The sequence below is a fragment of the Dendronephthya gigantea genome, unplaced genomic scaffold (genome assembly GCF_004324835.1).
Source record: "Dendronephthya gigantea isolate DGI-Jeju-01 unplaced genomic scaffold, DenGig_1.0 000112F, whole genome shotgun sequence".
Taxonomy (NCBI): domain Eukaryota; kingdom Metazoa; phylum Cnidaria; class Anthozoa; order Malacalcyonacea; family Nephtheidae; genus Dendronephthya; species Dendronephthya gigantea.
This window is the reverse complement of record NW_021163122.1, coordinates 259,567-277,740: the sequence shown is the minus strand read 5'-3', so window position 1 is coordinate 277,740 and position 18,174 is coordinate 259,567. Positions and strand designations below refer to the sequence as shown.

Genomic DNA, 18,174 nt, shown 5'->3' with positions numbered 1-18,174 from the left:
AAGATCGAATATTACTACCTGCATGTTGGCTATATGCAGCAAATGTAATGGAAATGACTATCAGGGTGACGATCAATGGGGGCTTGTGAATATACTGCACATGTATAGTATACCAGAAATTGCATGCACAAATACGAAACCAGCTGTGTATGTTGCATTTTATGATAATAACTGTGAATGACTGAACCTGTATCTTAAATATATACTTCCATTGAAAATTATAAGCTATTTACATTGAAATGTATCAGCTCGTTTGTCCAATAAGGAGATCATTTTGTTTTCCATTCTGTTTTCCACCTCAACTTATCTGCCGTTTAAGCTAAACACCCTTCGAACAAGCAGCCCCAGGAGGACATTATACAAAATTTATGTATATAAAATAAGGTAATAATTATATAGTCCATAAATTTTGTTAGCCTAAAACAATGCATTTTGTTGACCCATATTCATTTAAAAGATAAAGCACTTGTCATTCTCCTCCAAGGTTTTCATGATCAGATGGCTAAAAAACAATAATAATCAGTTATAAGGAAGTTCTCAATATTTCACATCAATCATTTCAGAACAATTCTTTTTGTGGATAAAATTTGGCCTGGCCGCTTTTATCTGGGAAGTAATAAAACTTTTTGTTAATATAAAGGTTTCATTTACAATCATTTACTTTTTATTAAATCAAAGTATTTTGGAATTTGTGTAGGAAAACCTGTGGTATTCGTGATTGTTTGATTTGTATAAATCTGATGTGAGCCAAAATAAATCTGATATAAAAATCTGATATATATAAATCTGATGTGCAGGCAAGCATGCACGTTAAAACGCTCGCGTATAATCAATCAAAAACGCGTGCGCCTAAACCGTTGTGACTTAATCGCGTGCGAAAATAGTTATCGCCTGAGGATATATATATATATTTATACTTAATTTAATATAAGTATATATATATACTTAATATGCATATATATATAGTCAGCCATCTTTGTTTTGACAGCGGCAAATGCAGCGGGACAAAAAGCGATATCAGTGACAAAAAGCGATATCAGTGACAAAAAGCGATATCAGTGACGATATCGTTTTTATGTCACCCTGTTATCGCCCTGATAAAGGCACAAGTATGTGATAGATATATATATATATATTAATATATATATATATATATATATATATATATATACAGCCGTTATCAAAAAGGTTGTCATATGGAAATATATATAAATACGTAAATATCGGTCACGTAATTTTACTACATACCTTAATTTTATGACAAATCGTTGGAAATCTGTCGTGAAAATTTCTTAAATTTCATAGTATTGTAATAATAAAGAAACAAGTGATAAGTGATCAAAATAAGCCATGTTTAATGGTCACGTGATTGATATTTCTATATTGATAGGGACAGATAAGTGGAATATATAATATATATATTGTGTTTATTATCAATATTTTTAAGGCATCACTCTTGTTGAGGCGGAGTTGGTTATCGTTTCCGGATTGAAGTGGAATGCTGTACTTTCAAACAAAACTACGCAGTTTTACAAACGTATAGCAGAAGAAATCGAAACCCAGGTATACACACACATATATATTCATATTTATATATAATAACGTTAAGAATTAAAGCTATTTCATTGGTCGAGAGCAATGATCTATAAGAAAAAGACGCACGGTTGAAATCACAGGTGATTTTAAGTCATCTTTTGTTTCATTTTTACAGCTAATCACATTTTAGCAGAGGTCTTAAGCTAGCCAACAGCATTTCTTAAATCCTATATAGATCATGTACGCGTGATTTCCTGTGTTATATCTGTAAAATTACTACTTGGACAATTTTCCAAGTGTTGTGGAAACTATTTGACTGTTTAGTTTCGTATTTTTCCGATTTTATTATATAAAACAAATAGGTAACATCGAATCGTTGTCTTTTCAGTTATAGATACACGGTATGATCGTTATCTGTACACTTATAGATCTGATGCCGGCGGCTCGTGACCACTTTGTTTTTTTCTTATCATGCACAAATAACGTCATACCGTTTATCTATAACTGAACAGACAACGGTTCAATTTTATCTATTTGTTAAATACATACAAGTATATACAAATATATATACAGTCATTGCCGCAAAGATTTTCCTGATGATATACATAGATACCTAAATATCAATCACATGACCTGTATATTCGCGTGCATGGGTTTTGCGTGGTTTTCGGCGACCTTATGATTTGAGAGTGCCAATACCTTATTCTAATAGCATAAGATGGAAAATGATATAAGCCTATATTACTCAGCTAATGACTATGGAAAATGCTATAAAGTTAGCATTCGACTTTTTTCTCAGCTCCAGAACCATTTGTCAAACTGTCAGCAATTTTCTGAACAGGGGTGACGTAAAATATTCTGGTTTAGATATGCTATAGCATCACATTGTAATGTCCCCATAATGATCGGTACAAAGCTGGAAAATTTCATCGTGCGCCAGAAGCAAAAATGTCCCAAGGCAGCCATCTTGCTGGCAAGTGTTTATTGCCTGACATTGCGTGATATTTGTCATGCAGTCATTGTTTTTATGCCCTCTGCCGTGTGACCTATTTCACTACTTTTTTTGCATTTGCGGAGAAAAAAATTCATTTAAAAATTAATTTCTATCAATTAAAAGCCATCGAGCTACCACTAAAACGGTAGAAATAGCAGGGCAAATCGTCAGGCTGTGTACTCTACTGCTTATAATAACGACTTTATTCTATGTTTTTTTAGATTAAAAAAGCCTATAGAGATGCCGAAGACTTTTGGAGTGTGATTGTCGTGTGCTTTCGGTACGTTTACAGTTGGTAGTTTGTTTGACCGGAGTTGAAGTTGAGTACTAAGATTTTGCTGATAACAGAGAGATTTTGAAGCATTTAATGTTTATTTTATAAATATTAGACCCAGAATTGGCAGCTAAATTACTTCCAACTCTAGTATTAACATATATCAGTGCCATGAAACTATAATGAATCAAATTGTTCGTTTAGCTTCAACAGCGTTGTAACTGCAAACGTAGCCCAGAGACAGTTGCCTTGAGACCGTTAAAAACTTTCAAAAGTACAGGCCTGGTTAATATTCTTTCCAAAATGTTGCTATCGCAGCAGATATTGTAGCTCCTTCCCTAACATACATACAGCATAATACTGTCTCTAATAAACTATAACACTGCGGTTGCGGTTCCGTTTCGGTCGACCGATAGAAACTGCAGACGACCGCAATGAAAAAAATACCTTCGCAGTGGCCGTTCGCTTCCGAACGAAATGTTATGAACAGCTGAGAACGACAATTAACACAATAATCAAAACGAAAAAATCTTAATAAGAAATGTCTGTCAGACCGTGTTAGGCCGAGGTTTAACCTCCGTCTCACCTCGGTTCGACCTCGGTCTGACCTCGGTTCAACCGCGATCAGACCGAGGTTTCACCTAAGGCTATCTTTAAAATGGGGAACGGGGAACGGGGGAACGGGGGAATTTAATTTCATTCAATTTCATTTCATTTCATTTTTTTAATGCATAAATAATGCATAAATAATGAATTGCATATAAATGCGAGCGTATGAGGAACAAGACGCCTGCTCAAGGCGTTACTTCGCCTGCAGGTGAGGAAACTACAGAAGGTGACAAAAGGTCATAAAATGAGGTTTGTTTTTTGTACTGTTGGATGTCACACTGTTGTCTGTCATACTTTTGGGATTTTTTGTTATACATTTTATAATATGAAATTATTCATTGATGCATCTTTATTCATTGATGTTATGTAACTTTATTTAATGATGTAACTTCATTAATTAATATAACTTTATTCATTGTAACTTCATTGTTGGCATTCAAAGGTAAGTTGGCATTCAAATGTGACTTGCTATTCAAATGTGACTTGGTATACAAATGTAACTTGGTATTCGAATGTGACTTGGTATTCAAATGTGCATTCATGGAATTCACACTCAGGGACATTAATTTTTTTCCTGCAAATGAGCACCAAAACCTAGAAATTAGAACAAAAATAGGGTTTTATAAGTTTAGCAAATCAATCCTGTAATAGGAACAGTTTTAATACCCCTTTTAACCCTGTTATCGCTTGCTACTCTGGTTTATATAAATGATCACAAAGCCTGGTCAAATTGTAATCAGGACCTAACGTTTCGACAGTACAGTCTACTGTCTTCATCAGGGGTGATCTGACATCATACCCAAGGGATGATGTCACCTGCCAATAAGATGCATATATTCCTCTGGCAAATGGGCAATGTCGTCCCTATTCAGAGCATGATTACTCATATTTATATGCCATGCTTCTAGGCAAAGTCTTTGACCATGTATCGATTGTTAGTGGTAATTACTTTAGAGTTTCCCAATTCCCATGCAGTCTTGTGTTTGGTGTCACACAGGTGCTCTGCCAAGGGAAAACTGTGTTGTCCTTCCGGTTTTCTTGTGTTTCCCCGACTTTTTCAGTGCTTGCGTTGTGTACTTCCGCTTCGCGTAGTGGACTTCGAATCTCTAAGGGACAGAGTAATTGTATCGGACGCTCTATGTGGTTCCCGTTGTGCAACAATATCGCTCCTCGGATGACTCCGTCCTTGCCTGTGACGTATTTAATGACTCTCTGCTTCATTCATTTCCTTTATTCTTTTCTTCACCAACAATAAGGACAACCTCACCAATCTGTGGTACTTCGTTACGGCTCTTGTTTACTCGATGATATTCCATTAGTCCGTGCACATATTCTTTTCGCCATCTTGACCACGCATGTTGTTTCGCGACTTCTAACCGTTTTTGTACTCTTCTTATTTCGTCGTCATAGGTTTCATCAGGTTCAATCGTGCGTGCATTTTGTCCCCAGAGGATCACGTTCGGTGTCAGAACTTGTTCTTCGCTATGGTCGCTTTCAACATAAGTCAGTGGGCGATTGTTCAGATTTCGTTCGATATCCATTATAACCGTTTGGAGTTGGTGGTATGTCAGGTGTGTTTTGCCCAGGGTCTTGTAGAGGGTTTTCTTCAGCTCTTGTATCAAGCGTTCGTAGATCCCTCCCCACCAATTTCCTCACCATGGAGATTTCGCAAGGTTAAATGTCCAGTGGATCTCTTGGGTAGCCAGATAGTTATGCAACTTTTCGCCCTTTCTTATTTTCTTTATCCACGACGCTGTTGCTTTGAATGCTGTGGCTTTGAGACTATTCGCCGAGGTTTTGTTCTTCTTGTGATAAAGGAATTTAGTTTTTCTCGGAACTCTTCGGCTGACTGTTAATGTGTTAGTTCGAGGTGAAGTGCTCTCGATGTTGCGCATGTAGATATAACCACGTAACATTTCTCGGTCTCTTTCTTTCCCGCTTTGCAAATCAAGGGCCCTGCGAAATCCACCCCTGTGACTTAGAATGGTCTACTTTCGTTTGTTCTAAATTAAGGTAACGGGGCTGGCGTCGGTGCTCCATACAGCTTAGCTGAGAAATCCTTACACGTGTTGCATTTCTGTATAACTTTCTTCACTTTGGACCGCAGATGAGGCACCCACTAGTTTTCTCGTATTGCTGCGATAGTGTTTGCCACTCCTAGATGCATAATCTTCTCGTGTGTGTGTGTGTGTAAGCTCCCACCCGGGGACCTCGACCTCGTCTTGAACGGTACTCTGGACCTTCCACGCTGCAGTTTATTGCTTCTTGTATATCGGTAGTATCGATTAGACCTTTCTTATGCACCTCACGTTTTTCCGATCGTCAGTTGTTCGCGAACCGTAGCGCCCATGTCGTCACTTTAACTATTCTCCAGTAAGAGTTCTTGTTTAACAATAGGTCCCATTCGACTACAGCATTCTCTTCTACGTGATAAACCGTTTGTCTGAGGGGAATGCTCTCCTGAGAGGTGTATTTCGTTCTCGCTAGTCTTGGTTGATCAGGCCAATGGCCTTCCCTCCCAAGCCACTGAGGTCCCGTAAACCAGCCACCCTGCTCTATCCGGTTTATTGTTGCACCTGTACTTCCTAGTTATGCGATATTCTCTTTGGTAGGGCCATACTTCCACTGGATCCCGATTTCGGCGATTATTGACGCGATTTTCCTGACCCGATTTGCCACAAACACTTTCCAGTGCTTGGCGGGATTTGATATCCAGAATAGGGCTACCAAACTGTCCATCCAAACAGTTATTGAAGCAACAGGTATTCGTTTCAGTGCAGAACATATGTTTTTCGCCATATTCGCTGCCATCTGGCCGCTTACCAACTCCAATCTCGGGATTGAAGTATTCCTCTTCAAGATCCTCGACTTCGATGCAAAGAGGCCTTTCACTGTTCCAGGAACTTGTTCTATTACCGCTATTGTCACACACGAGCATGCCAAGTTACTCGCATCTGCGAAGATATGGTGGTGAATCGCGTTGATCTCCTTTAGGTTTTTCGCAACACATCGTGATATTTTCGCATTTCGAAGCTGTTTAGTCCACCTCAAACAATCATTTTTCAAAGGCGTAGATGCTTCAACATCCCAGCTTTTCTTCTCGTCACATACTTCTCTGAAAATTCTTTTCCCTTCGGCCATGGTTGGCGACACAATGCCCAACGGATCATACATTTTCCCCAGATGGCTGACGATGGACTTCACAGTCACAGGCATTTCTTCCGGATACTCAGGTACTTTAATTAACGTCTTCCTTTTTGTCCCATCTGAGTCCCAGAATCTTTTAGGGATTTGGCATCCCTTCACTTTCCAGTGTTCCCACATTCGACCCCCATTTGTGTAACGGAAACCTACCACTTTTCAATATCTTTGTCGCTTCTTGCTTGAACCGCTCCAGTTCTGAAACATCACTTCCCGTTTTCATTACATTGTCAACGTAGGTGTTTTCTCTTAATGCTTCGATGGTGCTCTCAAACTCGACTGGCTGTTGTTCCAGGTGGTATTGTATTGTTGCTCCCAACATGAATGGACTCGCCTCTGCTCCGAATGGCAATCTTGTAAACCGCAAATGTTCCTCTTTACCGTTGATATTGAACAAGAATCGGAAGGCATCCGATCTTCTTCTTTTATTCTGACTTGCAGAAATGCTTTTTGGATATCTGTTAAAGCTATGTTTGGGGCCACTCTCGCTCTACTCATTATGTCCCACAGGAGTGGTCGCAGTGGGGGTCCCATATACATGCAGTCGTTTACACTATTGGCCATGGGATGGTACTTCATGGTGGCATCAAACACCATCCTTACTTTAGTTGTGGGGCATCTTCCTTTACGACTGACTTGTGTGGCATATAAAATAAACTTTCTCCTTCTGGCTGTTCTGGTGCTCTCTCGATAATACCGTCATTTTAATGGCTTCGTACATCTCAACATACTCTTCTTTCAGTGTTTTATATTGATTAATCTTCTTCCAAACATTGCCCAGTCGCTTCCTGCTTGGTTCCAGTTTATCATTCGTTATAGTAGTCCCTGGTATCCACGGTACTTTAACCTCATATCGTCCCTGTTTTGTCTTCGTTATGTTCTCTCGAAATTTCCGATGGATATCCAGCTGGTTGTTTTCGCTTCGATCCTCCACTCCGAGGACATCCAGGCTATACAATCTCTCATAATCCGTTGTTTCTCTTGTGAACATGCATTGTTCACTCGAATAGTTACCACCATGAATAATCCAGCCAAACGACGATCCTTCCACCACCTGATCTTCAGCGCTGCCTTTGAAGGCTTCCTCTGTTCGTATCTTACAATATTTCTTGCGTCCGATGATCATATGAATGGGATATTTCCCTCGTGGATTCATGTAGAATCGTTTATCTTTGGTGTGCTCGAATTCATGTTTCAGTTTGTTCATATCCGGTCGTGTTACTGTGGTAAAATCGCTCAACTTGGATCCGGTCAGCTCGATTTTCTCTTGGGCTTTGCCATCCAGCGATTCTATGGTGACGTCGAAGATAGGCATCGATTGTTTGCTGGAACCGTTGACTGTAATAATTCAATTGCAACTGAGTCAAAAACATGTTCTCAAACATTACCCAATTGCTATAGCCGTACCCTTGAATGGTGTTATGGTAAATTTGGGCGATTTGGCATGGGATGCCCTAGCTGCCTTTTCCATCTCAAGTTTTCTCTCGGTTGTTTCGAGCTCTGCCTGTAACTTCTCTTGCCATATAACTGCCGCTCTTGTCGTCTAATTTCCTCTCGATAATGCTCCTCTTCCTCTCGCATCGTTTCACTTTTCCGGCTTGTTTCTGCAAAAGTAATTTCCTCTTTTCTCTTCGCTAACAAATTTTGCAACTTACTGAGTTCCAATACCCATGGTGAATACGTCTCCTTGGCATTTTTCTTCCACTGTCGAATCGCTCTTGCCGTATATTCGCCCCGGTCCGCTTTTAATTCTTGCATCGTCGACACTAAGTTATGTATCTCATCGAGAATAGATTCTCAACGTTTTCTTACTGTTTCCATTTCCTTGCAGTCTCTCTCCTCGATTAATTCATCCGTTTGTTCAAGATAATACTTTAATTTCTCAATCTCTTTGTTTATTTTTGTCTCCAATTCCCTCTCTTTCTCATTAGGTTCGACTTTGTCCGTCATTTTCGCACGTCTTGTTTACAATCACAATCCCTTCGAATCTCGTTAAATGTTGTCTCCAAATCGTTCTAAAAACCTGGTCCCGGCACCACTATGAGCCGAACTTTTGTTTCAAGCCAAAATTCTCACACCTCAATGTAATTTTTATTATATTTATTATGAATAATTCATGATTTTAAAATAACAGTTTTTCTTTCCTCGCTTCACAATGTCACATGACCTCCCATCCCGGGCAATTTATAGCACCTTCCTGCACTCCTCGATAACCGTAGCTTGTCCATCCATGAGCGACAATTGGTTTCGCTTCCAGCTCGTATGGGAGGTCTTGGTATTCCGATCTTTAACGACATCTGTGATGAAGAGCATTTGAACTCCACAACCATCTGTCATGTTCTCTCAAGTAGAATCATCCACCAGAATGGTACACCATCAGCAGAACATGGAGATTCCATCAACGATCTTCGCCGTGAGATTGCAAAATAACGTCAAGCTAGGAACTCGTTGCTGCTACAGAACTTGAGATCGAGCATGAGTGAAGAGCAGATTCGAGCAAATGACCTCGCCCAGTTGAAAGGATCCTCAGCTTGGCTAACTGCTCTGCCACTTGCTGACGAGGGCTACATCTTGACCAAGCGTGAGTTCTTTGATGCAATCTACATGCGTTATCGATGGCCCTTGAAACGCCTTCCATCTTTCTGCGCTTGGGGAAAATCGTTCACGGTAGATCATGCCCTGTCGTGCCTGAAAGGAGGTTTTATCCATCGAAGACATAATGAGATCCGTGATCTACTTGCTGCTGCTATCGATGACGTTGCTTACGATGTTTCAATTGAACCTGCTCTTGCTCCCTTGACTGGCGAGGTTCTTCCATCCAGTGCTAACTCAACCGATGACGCCAGAGTGGACATTGCTGCGAGAGGTTTCTGGCAGAGATGTGAAAAGGCATTTTTTGATGTAACGGTGTTTAACCCATACGCTTCTACACATCGACGCCAGACGTTGAGCAGCTCGTTTAAAGCCAACGAATGGGAAAAGAAGCGACATTACAACTAACGGATTGTTGAGGTCGAGCATGGCTCCTTCACACCGGTCGTCTTCAGCGCCTTTGGCGGATGCGGAAAAGAGACCCAACATTTTCTCTCCTTCCTGGGTGCGAAGCTGGCTGACAAGAAGAATCATTCTCCATCTATGGTGGTTAGCTGGTTTCGACGAAAGATCGCCTTTGCTTTGCTTAGAGCTCGCGTGGTGTGTGTTCGTGGCAGTCGAAGTTGGAGGACTGCGTCCATCACATCAACTAATGACATTACGTTGTCGGAATGGAACTCCAACATTAGCGAGTAGTCTAGTTAAGTAGTTTTTGTAAATAGTCTGTAGAACTATTATACTTAGTTTTAATGCATGATTGATTATTGTAAATTTCCCTAGTACTAATAATATGAATAAATTATACGAGTATTTAAAAAAAAAATTATAGCAATTTATAGTCTTTTTTCAGTACTTATTTAAATAAACGTTTTTGCAGCAAGGGAAGTGTTGTGGTTGAGTTTCAACTTCATTTCAAGAAGGAAAAAGATGATCCGCTAAAGCCATTAAGATCTTTTGTGCAAAACGATTTTGGCTCATTTAAAGTAGCACCCAACAGCATTAAAGAGAAATGTGAGTAATAATTGAGTGCAAGTAATAAATGAAAGTAATTTTTAAGTAATGTTATACTGGCAGATCCATAGGCTACTAAAGAACAATTTCGTTTAAACGAGAGGAGGGCCAGCCTTACCAGGCGAGATATCGCTATTGACTATCCGAGATCTCGCCTTGTTGGGCTGGAAATGTTTCGCAACAGAAATAACTGCAACAGGGATAACCCTCCCTGTTGTGCTAAAGATTGCGCAATGACGCTAGTTGACGATTCCGACTCTTTTACTACTCCTAATCGTTTCCTAATCAGGATTATAATAAATGTCATATTTTTTGTTGTATTAATTTTAGATTCATTCGAGGTGGATGGAAAATTTCATGTGAAATCTGGTTTAGAATGGAAGGATGATCTTTTGCATAAAAATTCTTCGTATTTCAAAACTATGGCGTTTAAAATTGCCCATGAGGTATGCCTTATTTTCTTTTCTTATTAAAATTATCTTTCTTTTTCCATTCTTTGACGGCGCGTGAGTAAGAACAAAAAGGGGAAGCGGTCAATGACTGTAGTCAGAGCCGGAATTTTGTCGTATGCAGGTATAATGTTCAAAAAAGTACCCAAACATTGATATAAATCATTAAGCAAAATACTGCTTCCCGTACCCGTAGAATAAAACCACCCACTTTTTTTTATTACCCGCTCGCTTGATTATACATTAAAACCAATTCAGTTTTCAGACTGTTATTCATACAAATTAAAATTTTTTCTCGGACGTTACATTGTCTGCACTCGCAGGCTTTGATATAGAGTTTTGCGCAGTTTGGTCCAGTAATTTAATTGGAATAAAAAGTGATTTAAAGAAACGTGCTACAAATTAAATTAAATTTATTCCCTGCATTTCAAATGTGAATCATTATGACTTAACTGACTTTCTTAATACAATAATTATCGCTTTACATTTATTTATAGATTGATAAAATTTATGCTGATGAGAAATATTTTGTGTACATCTTTGTCATTGGTTTCCGGTAGGCTGCAATTTCGTATAGAATGCATGGTAATTGCACTGAGTGGAACGCAGTTTTTGTCATGGCGCCTTTGATATCGCACCTATTGACATGTTCAGATTAACATTATGTGTATCTATATTTGAATACCTCGTCTAGGTCGAGAGTTTAATTACTTCTGAGGGAAAGCTGAGGGAAATAGATGGGTTAAACAGAAGATTATATATAGATAAATTAGAAATATGTTCTAAATACCGTTTATTGTGTTGCCAATTTTTATTACCATGCACTTCAATGTCGTAATATTAATCAATTATGATACAACCGTACATACCCGTAAACACGCATTAAAATTTCTGTGATGAGTGACGAAAATTCAAACCAGTAAGTCAGTCAGTCAGTCACAATGTAAACTTTCCGGGGGGTTGTTAGTTTATGCTTATAGTAACTTTTTGTACATGATCAGTAATTTAAAGTTTTTAAATCAGTTTATTTTAAATCACTTGCTTTTTTTATTAATGCACTATCCCTTTTGCTAAGTTCACCAAAATATTGAGGAATTTTGACCGTTATTGTAAATTTTGAAGCATTGCTTTTCCGTGGTTTGGATTTCGTTTTAAAGGGATATACCGCACGGAACACCAGATTTTTTCTTATACGTCGCAACTGCGCATGTCCCGTCGAGCCTTGAACATTATTCACGATGTAGCTAAAAAAAATAGGAGCGACAAGCTTTGCTTAAAACATCCCGGACGTAAAAATCGAGCAATTCTTTAAGAATCTACGTAATTTATCAACTTATGTTATAAATTACGAAGAAACGACAAATTATGAATTAGGAAGAAACGACGCTGTGTTGTTTATGTATTGATAGATCTCTTCATTCTCTTGCACGAATATATATTATGTCGATAGCAAGTCGATACCATACAGTGCATAATTGATGTATACAAAACGGACATTTTGTGCCGTAATCAAATCATTTTGGAGGTATACAGTATTGATGATAACTTATAAGTATATTGTTTTGTATCGATTTACGCGTCAAAGTATCCACATCATAGACATAATATGCACCGCGGTTTATTTACACTATTTACAACGCAACTATTTTGGCTATTCTTATGAAATGACGGATAAATTGTTGCCATCATATAAATGTAGTGAATGTAGCTAGTCACGGTTGTTTGACGAAGAAAATAGACTAAACTGAGAAAATCGCGCCCGGTTTACACGAGCAACTAAAATTATAATTTAATAGTGACAATATCCGCGACTATAACGTAACTTGAGTACTTTGAGTAATTTCCTTTTGATTAATGTTTAACCTAGTTACTCCGGCGTCAGCGACAGAGTTGAAAATTCGCCTCTGTTTTTTATTTTATTTTTTATTTTATTTTTTATTATTTTTCATCGTCGCAAGTCTGAAATGGCGCGAACCATTCTAGTATTTGAAATGTGTATGTAACCGTATTTATCTACTTCCCAGTCTTATTTCCCAAGAGTTGTGGTGTACAGCTTTGGCTAATTTTCCGATGCGCGATTCGATTTCGCTCGCATGATACGGCAATTCCTCCAAGAGGAAAAAATAAACCGTTGTTTTCATGCTGTTCGATTAAGTTTAGATTGAATTGGGTAAGAATATATTTAATATATGTAGATTCTGGTCGTATTTTAATAATATCGCTGCTATTTCGCCGTTTAACAAGATGATGTGGTCGTGTATGGGCGCGTTGACATGTCGTAGTTTGCACAGGATTGAAGATTTAATATAACTATTTAAGCGTCTATTCCAAAAGCAAAGTGTAAGACAAAGCGAATGTATCATGCGGTTTATTTACATTTTTTAACAATTGAACTTCTATACTTTTTAAAGTACGATGTGCTTCTACGCGATCGAACATTTAGGTTCGCAAGGCATCTAAATGCGAATATGAACTGTATTGTTTATGTTCAGAAGCTCTATATTAATGACTGGCACGTGCGCCGGAGTCAACGCCAGAACAGGCGTCTTGTTTATTATATTTTTACTGGAACAAGACGCCTACTCAGGCGATCACTCGGACTACAGTTATCTCGTAGTAACATGGCATGTTCGTGACACCCGCGCGAGAAACGATCCTAGGACGATTTCGATTGGTTCGAAGACTTCGTGCCGCCCACGCGTGATTTTTGTAAGCTCGCGACGCAAAAGAAAAAACCGAGCCCATTTTACAACTCGGTTTCCCCGCCTTTCTATTTCGGGCATGGGTCTGCGGCGCAGGCTACAACGAGGTTGATTCAGTCTGAAATCACAGTGCTAAGAAAGAATCAGATTGCAGGTGTTACATGATACCGCAATATCATGTAATTATAATTATAATCATAATAGCATTATAAACTTATATACTTATTATAACTATATATATATTATATATTCGTATAACCATATAGCATTCTCTTAAGACTTACATGCATAGGTAAGCAAATAGCTATCCACACCTTATCCAACAAATGCGTAACAAGGTGTCGACCACAAACCATGATAGCATGTGCTACAACGCATTTTATTGCGTATGGGAAATGACTTGCAGTTTTATAGTTTCTTCTCATAGCAAACATATAAAGCCGGAGCACAAATCTTTAAGGCATGCATTATTCATAAGGCATTAGCCTGAATAACATCACGATGAAAAGAAATACCCATGCAGGAACACACAGTGGCGTAGCCAGCCTGACGATTTTGTCCGCTATGTATATTTCGAGTTATTATAATTATTCATGTCTTTAGAAATTTATTGTTTTCACAGTCAATGAACACCAAAATATTAGCATAGCGGGACAAATTGTCAGGCTGGCTACGCTACTGGGAACACACAAATACGAATAGTGACAAGAAGGCTAAATCTATATAGCCATATACCTGACGACGCTAATTTAAGCTGACAACATCAACTGTACAGCAACATCAACACCACCAACATCAACACCAACATCAACATCAACACACATCAAAATCAATCTCAACATCAACACACATCAACATGGATTTCCAACTATTCGCTGTGCAAGTTATCAGTCAACGTACCTATCGAACTATATGCTACTCAGACCAGAAAGTTATTATTAAGAAATAGGATAATGCTAATCTACTTTGTTAAGTTTAAATTACTATAGTTCACTAAAAGTTTAAAAATGCTCAACACTGTTCTCATTTTTTGTTCGTTCTCACCGGCGAACGTAACACAGTTTTCAAAAGCACCATGGTTTTCAAAATGAATATAATTCTACTTTGGGGTAATCCCGCTATAGCTTATTAAAATTATGCACTGTCGTCTAGAAGGATAACATTAATTACATAATATTTTTCTTAGCAAAGAAAATGCAGCTGTGAAATTTAGACTTGTATGGCGAAAGAAAGTCAAGAACCCTCTAGAAAGACTGCAAAATGAAATAAAAGATGGAAAACTGGGACCATTTGAAATTGACGTACATAGCGTTAAAGAAAAGAGTGAGTTATTAAAAAAGATTTAAGATGTGTTATTCTTGCCTTTAGCTGGTGCATGTATTTTTCATGCTGTCTATTATTACTCCGGCCTAAGCGGCAAAGTTAAAATTACTCCTGTTTTGTTTTCTGTTTTTTCTTATTATTTTCTGAAGCTTAGCCAGCCTGACAATTTTGCCCCACTATGCAAATTTCAGGTTATTATTATACACTTAATGTATGCTGCTGAGGGAAATAGTTAGTTTTGTTTTCCCAAGTGTCTGAATGTTGCCCGAGACGAAAAGTGCTTTGTTATATGGTAACAAAAACATACATGTTACACAACAATTTATTCATTGAATACATTACAATTAACAAAGCCTATAATTATGTTACTATATAAAAAACAAGCCTTTTCAAGCCTTCGCATGCAGCCAACGATTAAACCTCTTACAAATAATACCTATATATTTGCTGTGAAATGTCATTTTTTGTAAAGGTTAATGGCCACATTGTGGATTCTGAATAGAAATATATATCTATATTTTAGAGGTTTAATTTCAAGTGGAATTATACACACGTCAAATTCAAGACAGGAACAGTTGATGGGAAAATGAGTCAACTATCGGCATTGCACCAGCATCGCAAAAGCGTAGGTTCGATTCCTGCCGGAGGACCGGTAGTCGACTTATTTTCCCATCAACTGTTCCCGGCTTGAACTTGACGTGTACATAATTCCACTCGAAATTAAGACCCTGTGAACCTCTAGCATTCACCTATATCGAGTGAAGTGCCAAAAGTCATAATAGAAATATATATATCTATATAATTTTTGTCGCGTATTACCAAAACAAAAGCCTGTGAAGTGCGCTGCATGCATGTGGTTTGTGACATTATCAATCAAATTAAAAACTATAGTTTTTCTGAAGTTAAGCACATTATTATTATAACTTATATAAAGTATCGGCATGTTGAATGATCTGGGCTGGTAATATCCCCCCCAGCACACACCTAACCGGCGTAGCTCATATCCCCCCAGGGGCCGGTTGTGTAAAAACGTAGTTAAAGCCTTAACTATGATCAGTTAACTACACGACTTAACTTCGTTGCACAAAACGTAGTTAGTCGGATGATTAACTAATCACGTAGTTAACTTGCATGGGGCTTGCGTGGGGTTGTTAAACAGAGAAATAGCATGAAGCATCTCCAAATTATTGACCGCTATTATTAATTTTGAACAAGACTGTGGACTCGTATTTACAAAAATTGACAAAATTTTGAGCTAAATTATTGGAAAAAGTGCAATAAAACAAGGAAAAGTTCAAAATGATTAAAAAAGCTCTCTTAATATAAAAAGGTCCCTTATTTGAGTCAAACTACCGGTCGCATTTGAAAATGGAGATATTTGGCATTTCAGTTTGAGTGTATTCTGTTATTTGCGAGAACGTCAACGACCCACAGTCACTTCTCATGAGATATTGCTCCTTTCTTAGCAAATTTAAGTGAAACGTAAAAATATCCTAACACAGAGCACCAGCATTTAACTTTAATAAAAAATTCTACCATTTTCCTCTCAAAAGTATCAGAAAATAGGCAAAAAAAAAAGGAAATCAGTTTGGCCGTGCACGTAGGAAGATCAGTAAACTTTATACAACTGGAACGATAACTCCTGACAAACATCCCTATTCAGCTTGAAGCCAAAATAGTTTTTTCTGAGTTTTGAGTCGAAATACTTACTTGACGTCAGACGTTGGGCTGTGTGTCAAATTAAAGCTATTGAAAAGTTATATTTGGTGTAGAAATTTCAAGACTTAAACTATAAAGGGAATATTAAGGGATTATTACCAACCGGCAAAAAAACGGGAAATTTTGAAATATTTTTAGATATTCCCCTTTAAGCTAAAGTCTCGAAATTTCTACACGAAATATAACTTTTTAATAGCTTTAATTTCATATACAGCTCAACATTTGGCGTCAAGTATTTCAGCTCAAAACTTAGAAAAAGTGAAAAGCACTGGCTTCAACCCCCCCCCCCCCCAGAGTTATCGTTCCAGTTTGTTTACAGTTCAATGAGGAAGGCTGGGGTGTCCTTCAATAGCTCCTTCAATTTCCGCCGTCTTTGGCCGTCGTAGTTTTATAGGCCTGTTACAAGCTGCCAAGATGCGTTCGATGTAGTGTAGCATGCATGTACACTCAATTGTGGTATCTGACGCATTTTGTTAATAATGAATAAGTCGCTGGACACATGAATTTTCGTATTCCAAAAAAGCTTAACTTTTTTAAGATAGCTTAAACTTCGTAATTACTTTGCAACCAGGTAATAACATATTTTCTTATTGCAATATTTCTTTAGCCACCTCCAAACCCTCCTATGAAAGGTCGCCATTCGGGATGCCTAAAGCTTGGTTTATCGTCATTATGTGTTTATTGTCAGTCCTGGTTATTGCCTCCATCGCTGCCTGTGTTCTTTGCATCAAAAGGAAGACATTCAATATCTTTGTGGTGACTCAGCAAGATGATCACCGTGAGATCTGCCCTAATAATAGCAACGATGGCTCCAGCATTCAACTGAAAACACGTCCTTCACGCAATCAAGTCGTGGATCTTGGAATTGATGGGAAAAATGCCTGGTGAATTTTTATTCATTTTCGTTGACAGTACATAACTCGAAGCGAACTTGCTGTTTTGCAGTTTATTGCTGTCTTGGCATAACTTATTTACATGCATGGTTTCGCTAAACATATACATAATATATATAAAATAGTGCGATGATCCGTGACCAAAAAGGGGAACAATTTCAACTCGCGCTAAAGTGCCAACCATTCAGTTTGCATACAACCCGAGTTATCTTTAATTTTGAAATAATCTATAATAAAAAAGTAGCTAGTATAGTGAGACTATTATAGCTAATGAAATGTTTCAAGTTTGAAAGTAATTATTACGCTTTTTAGTTTGTTTTTGTCGAGTGACAAAAACTGAAACGACATTTAAATAGTATGTATTAGCGTATACTTATAGTCTATTGTTCATGGTTAAGATTTGTTTCTTGTTGAAGTCTGCAATCAATCGAAATACGTCATGTCTTAAGGTGGCTCGATACAGTTTTCAAAAATTCCATTGTTCATCACTTTGACACGTTCAAACGACGCATTTTTATGATTTATTCCAGAGATACTGCATGGGTTTTTTATCTATTTTGATGTCTCTACTTTTAAATCGTATTAGTTTTAGTAACAGATCGTCCGTTGCTATGGCGACATACGTCTACAAAATTCACTCCAAAATGACCAATTGTCCCCCAATTTATTTTCGTGCATTATTTTACTTGGGAGAAAAACTAACAATTAGCAAAATAGAAAAAAATTATATATTGCCACATTTTTTAAAAAATGCAAAAATCTTTTTTTTTTCGATAATTTTTTTTGCCATTCTAGAATTTTTTTATTTTTGGTATTATGAGAGACATGTGTAGTACAATACAGCATGCAAAGTTTCAGCATAGGTCACCGT

General features: G+C 37.8%; 1 protein-coding gene across 2 annotated transcripts in view; it reads left to right on the top strand.

Annotated features, from left to right (window-relative positions):
- LOC114535203 overlaps window positions 1-17,916 on the top strand; it is a 43,127-nt gene extending 25,211 nt beyond the window's left edge. For both annotated transcript variants that reach the window (XM_028556582.1, XM_028556581.1), the window contains 7 exons: window positions 1,448-1,563; window positions 2,752-2,810; window positions 10,084-10,217; window positions 10,548-10,663; window positions 11,164-11,222; window positions 14,555-14,691; window positions 17,018-17,916. In XM_028556582.1, the coding sequence (XP_028412383.1) occupies window positions 1,448-1,563; window positions 2,752-2,810; window positions 10,084-10,217; window positions 10,548-10,663; window positions 11,164-11,222; window positions 14,555-14,691; window positions 17,018-17,298 (902 nt within the window). In that variant the 3' untranslated portion in view covers window positions 17,299-17,916. The remainder of the gene's footprint in view (window positions 1-1,447; window positions 1,564-2,751; window positions 2,811-10,083; window positions 10,218-10,547; window positions 10,664-11,163; window positions 11,223-14,554; window positions 14,692-17,017) is intronic.
- The last annotated feature ends 258 nt before the right edge of the window (window positions 17,917-18,174 follow it).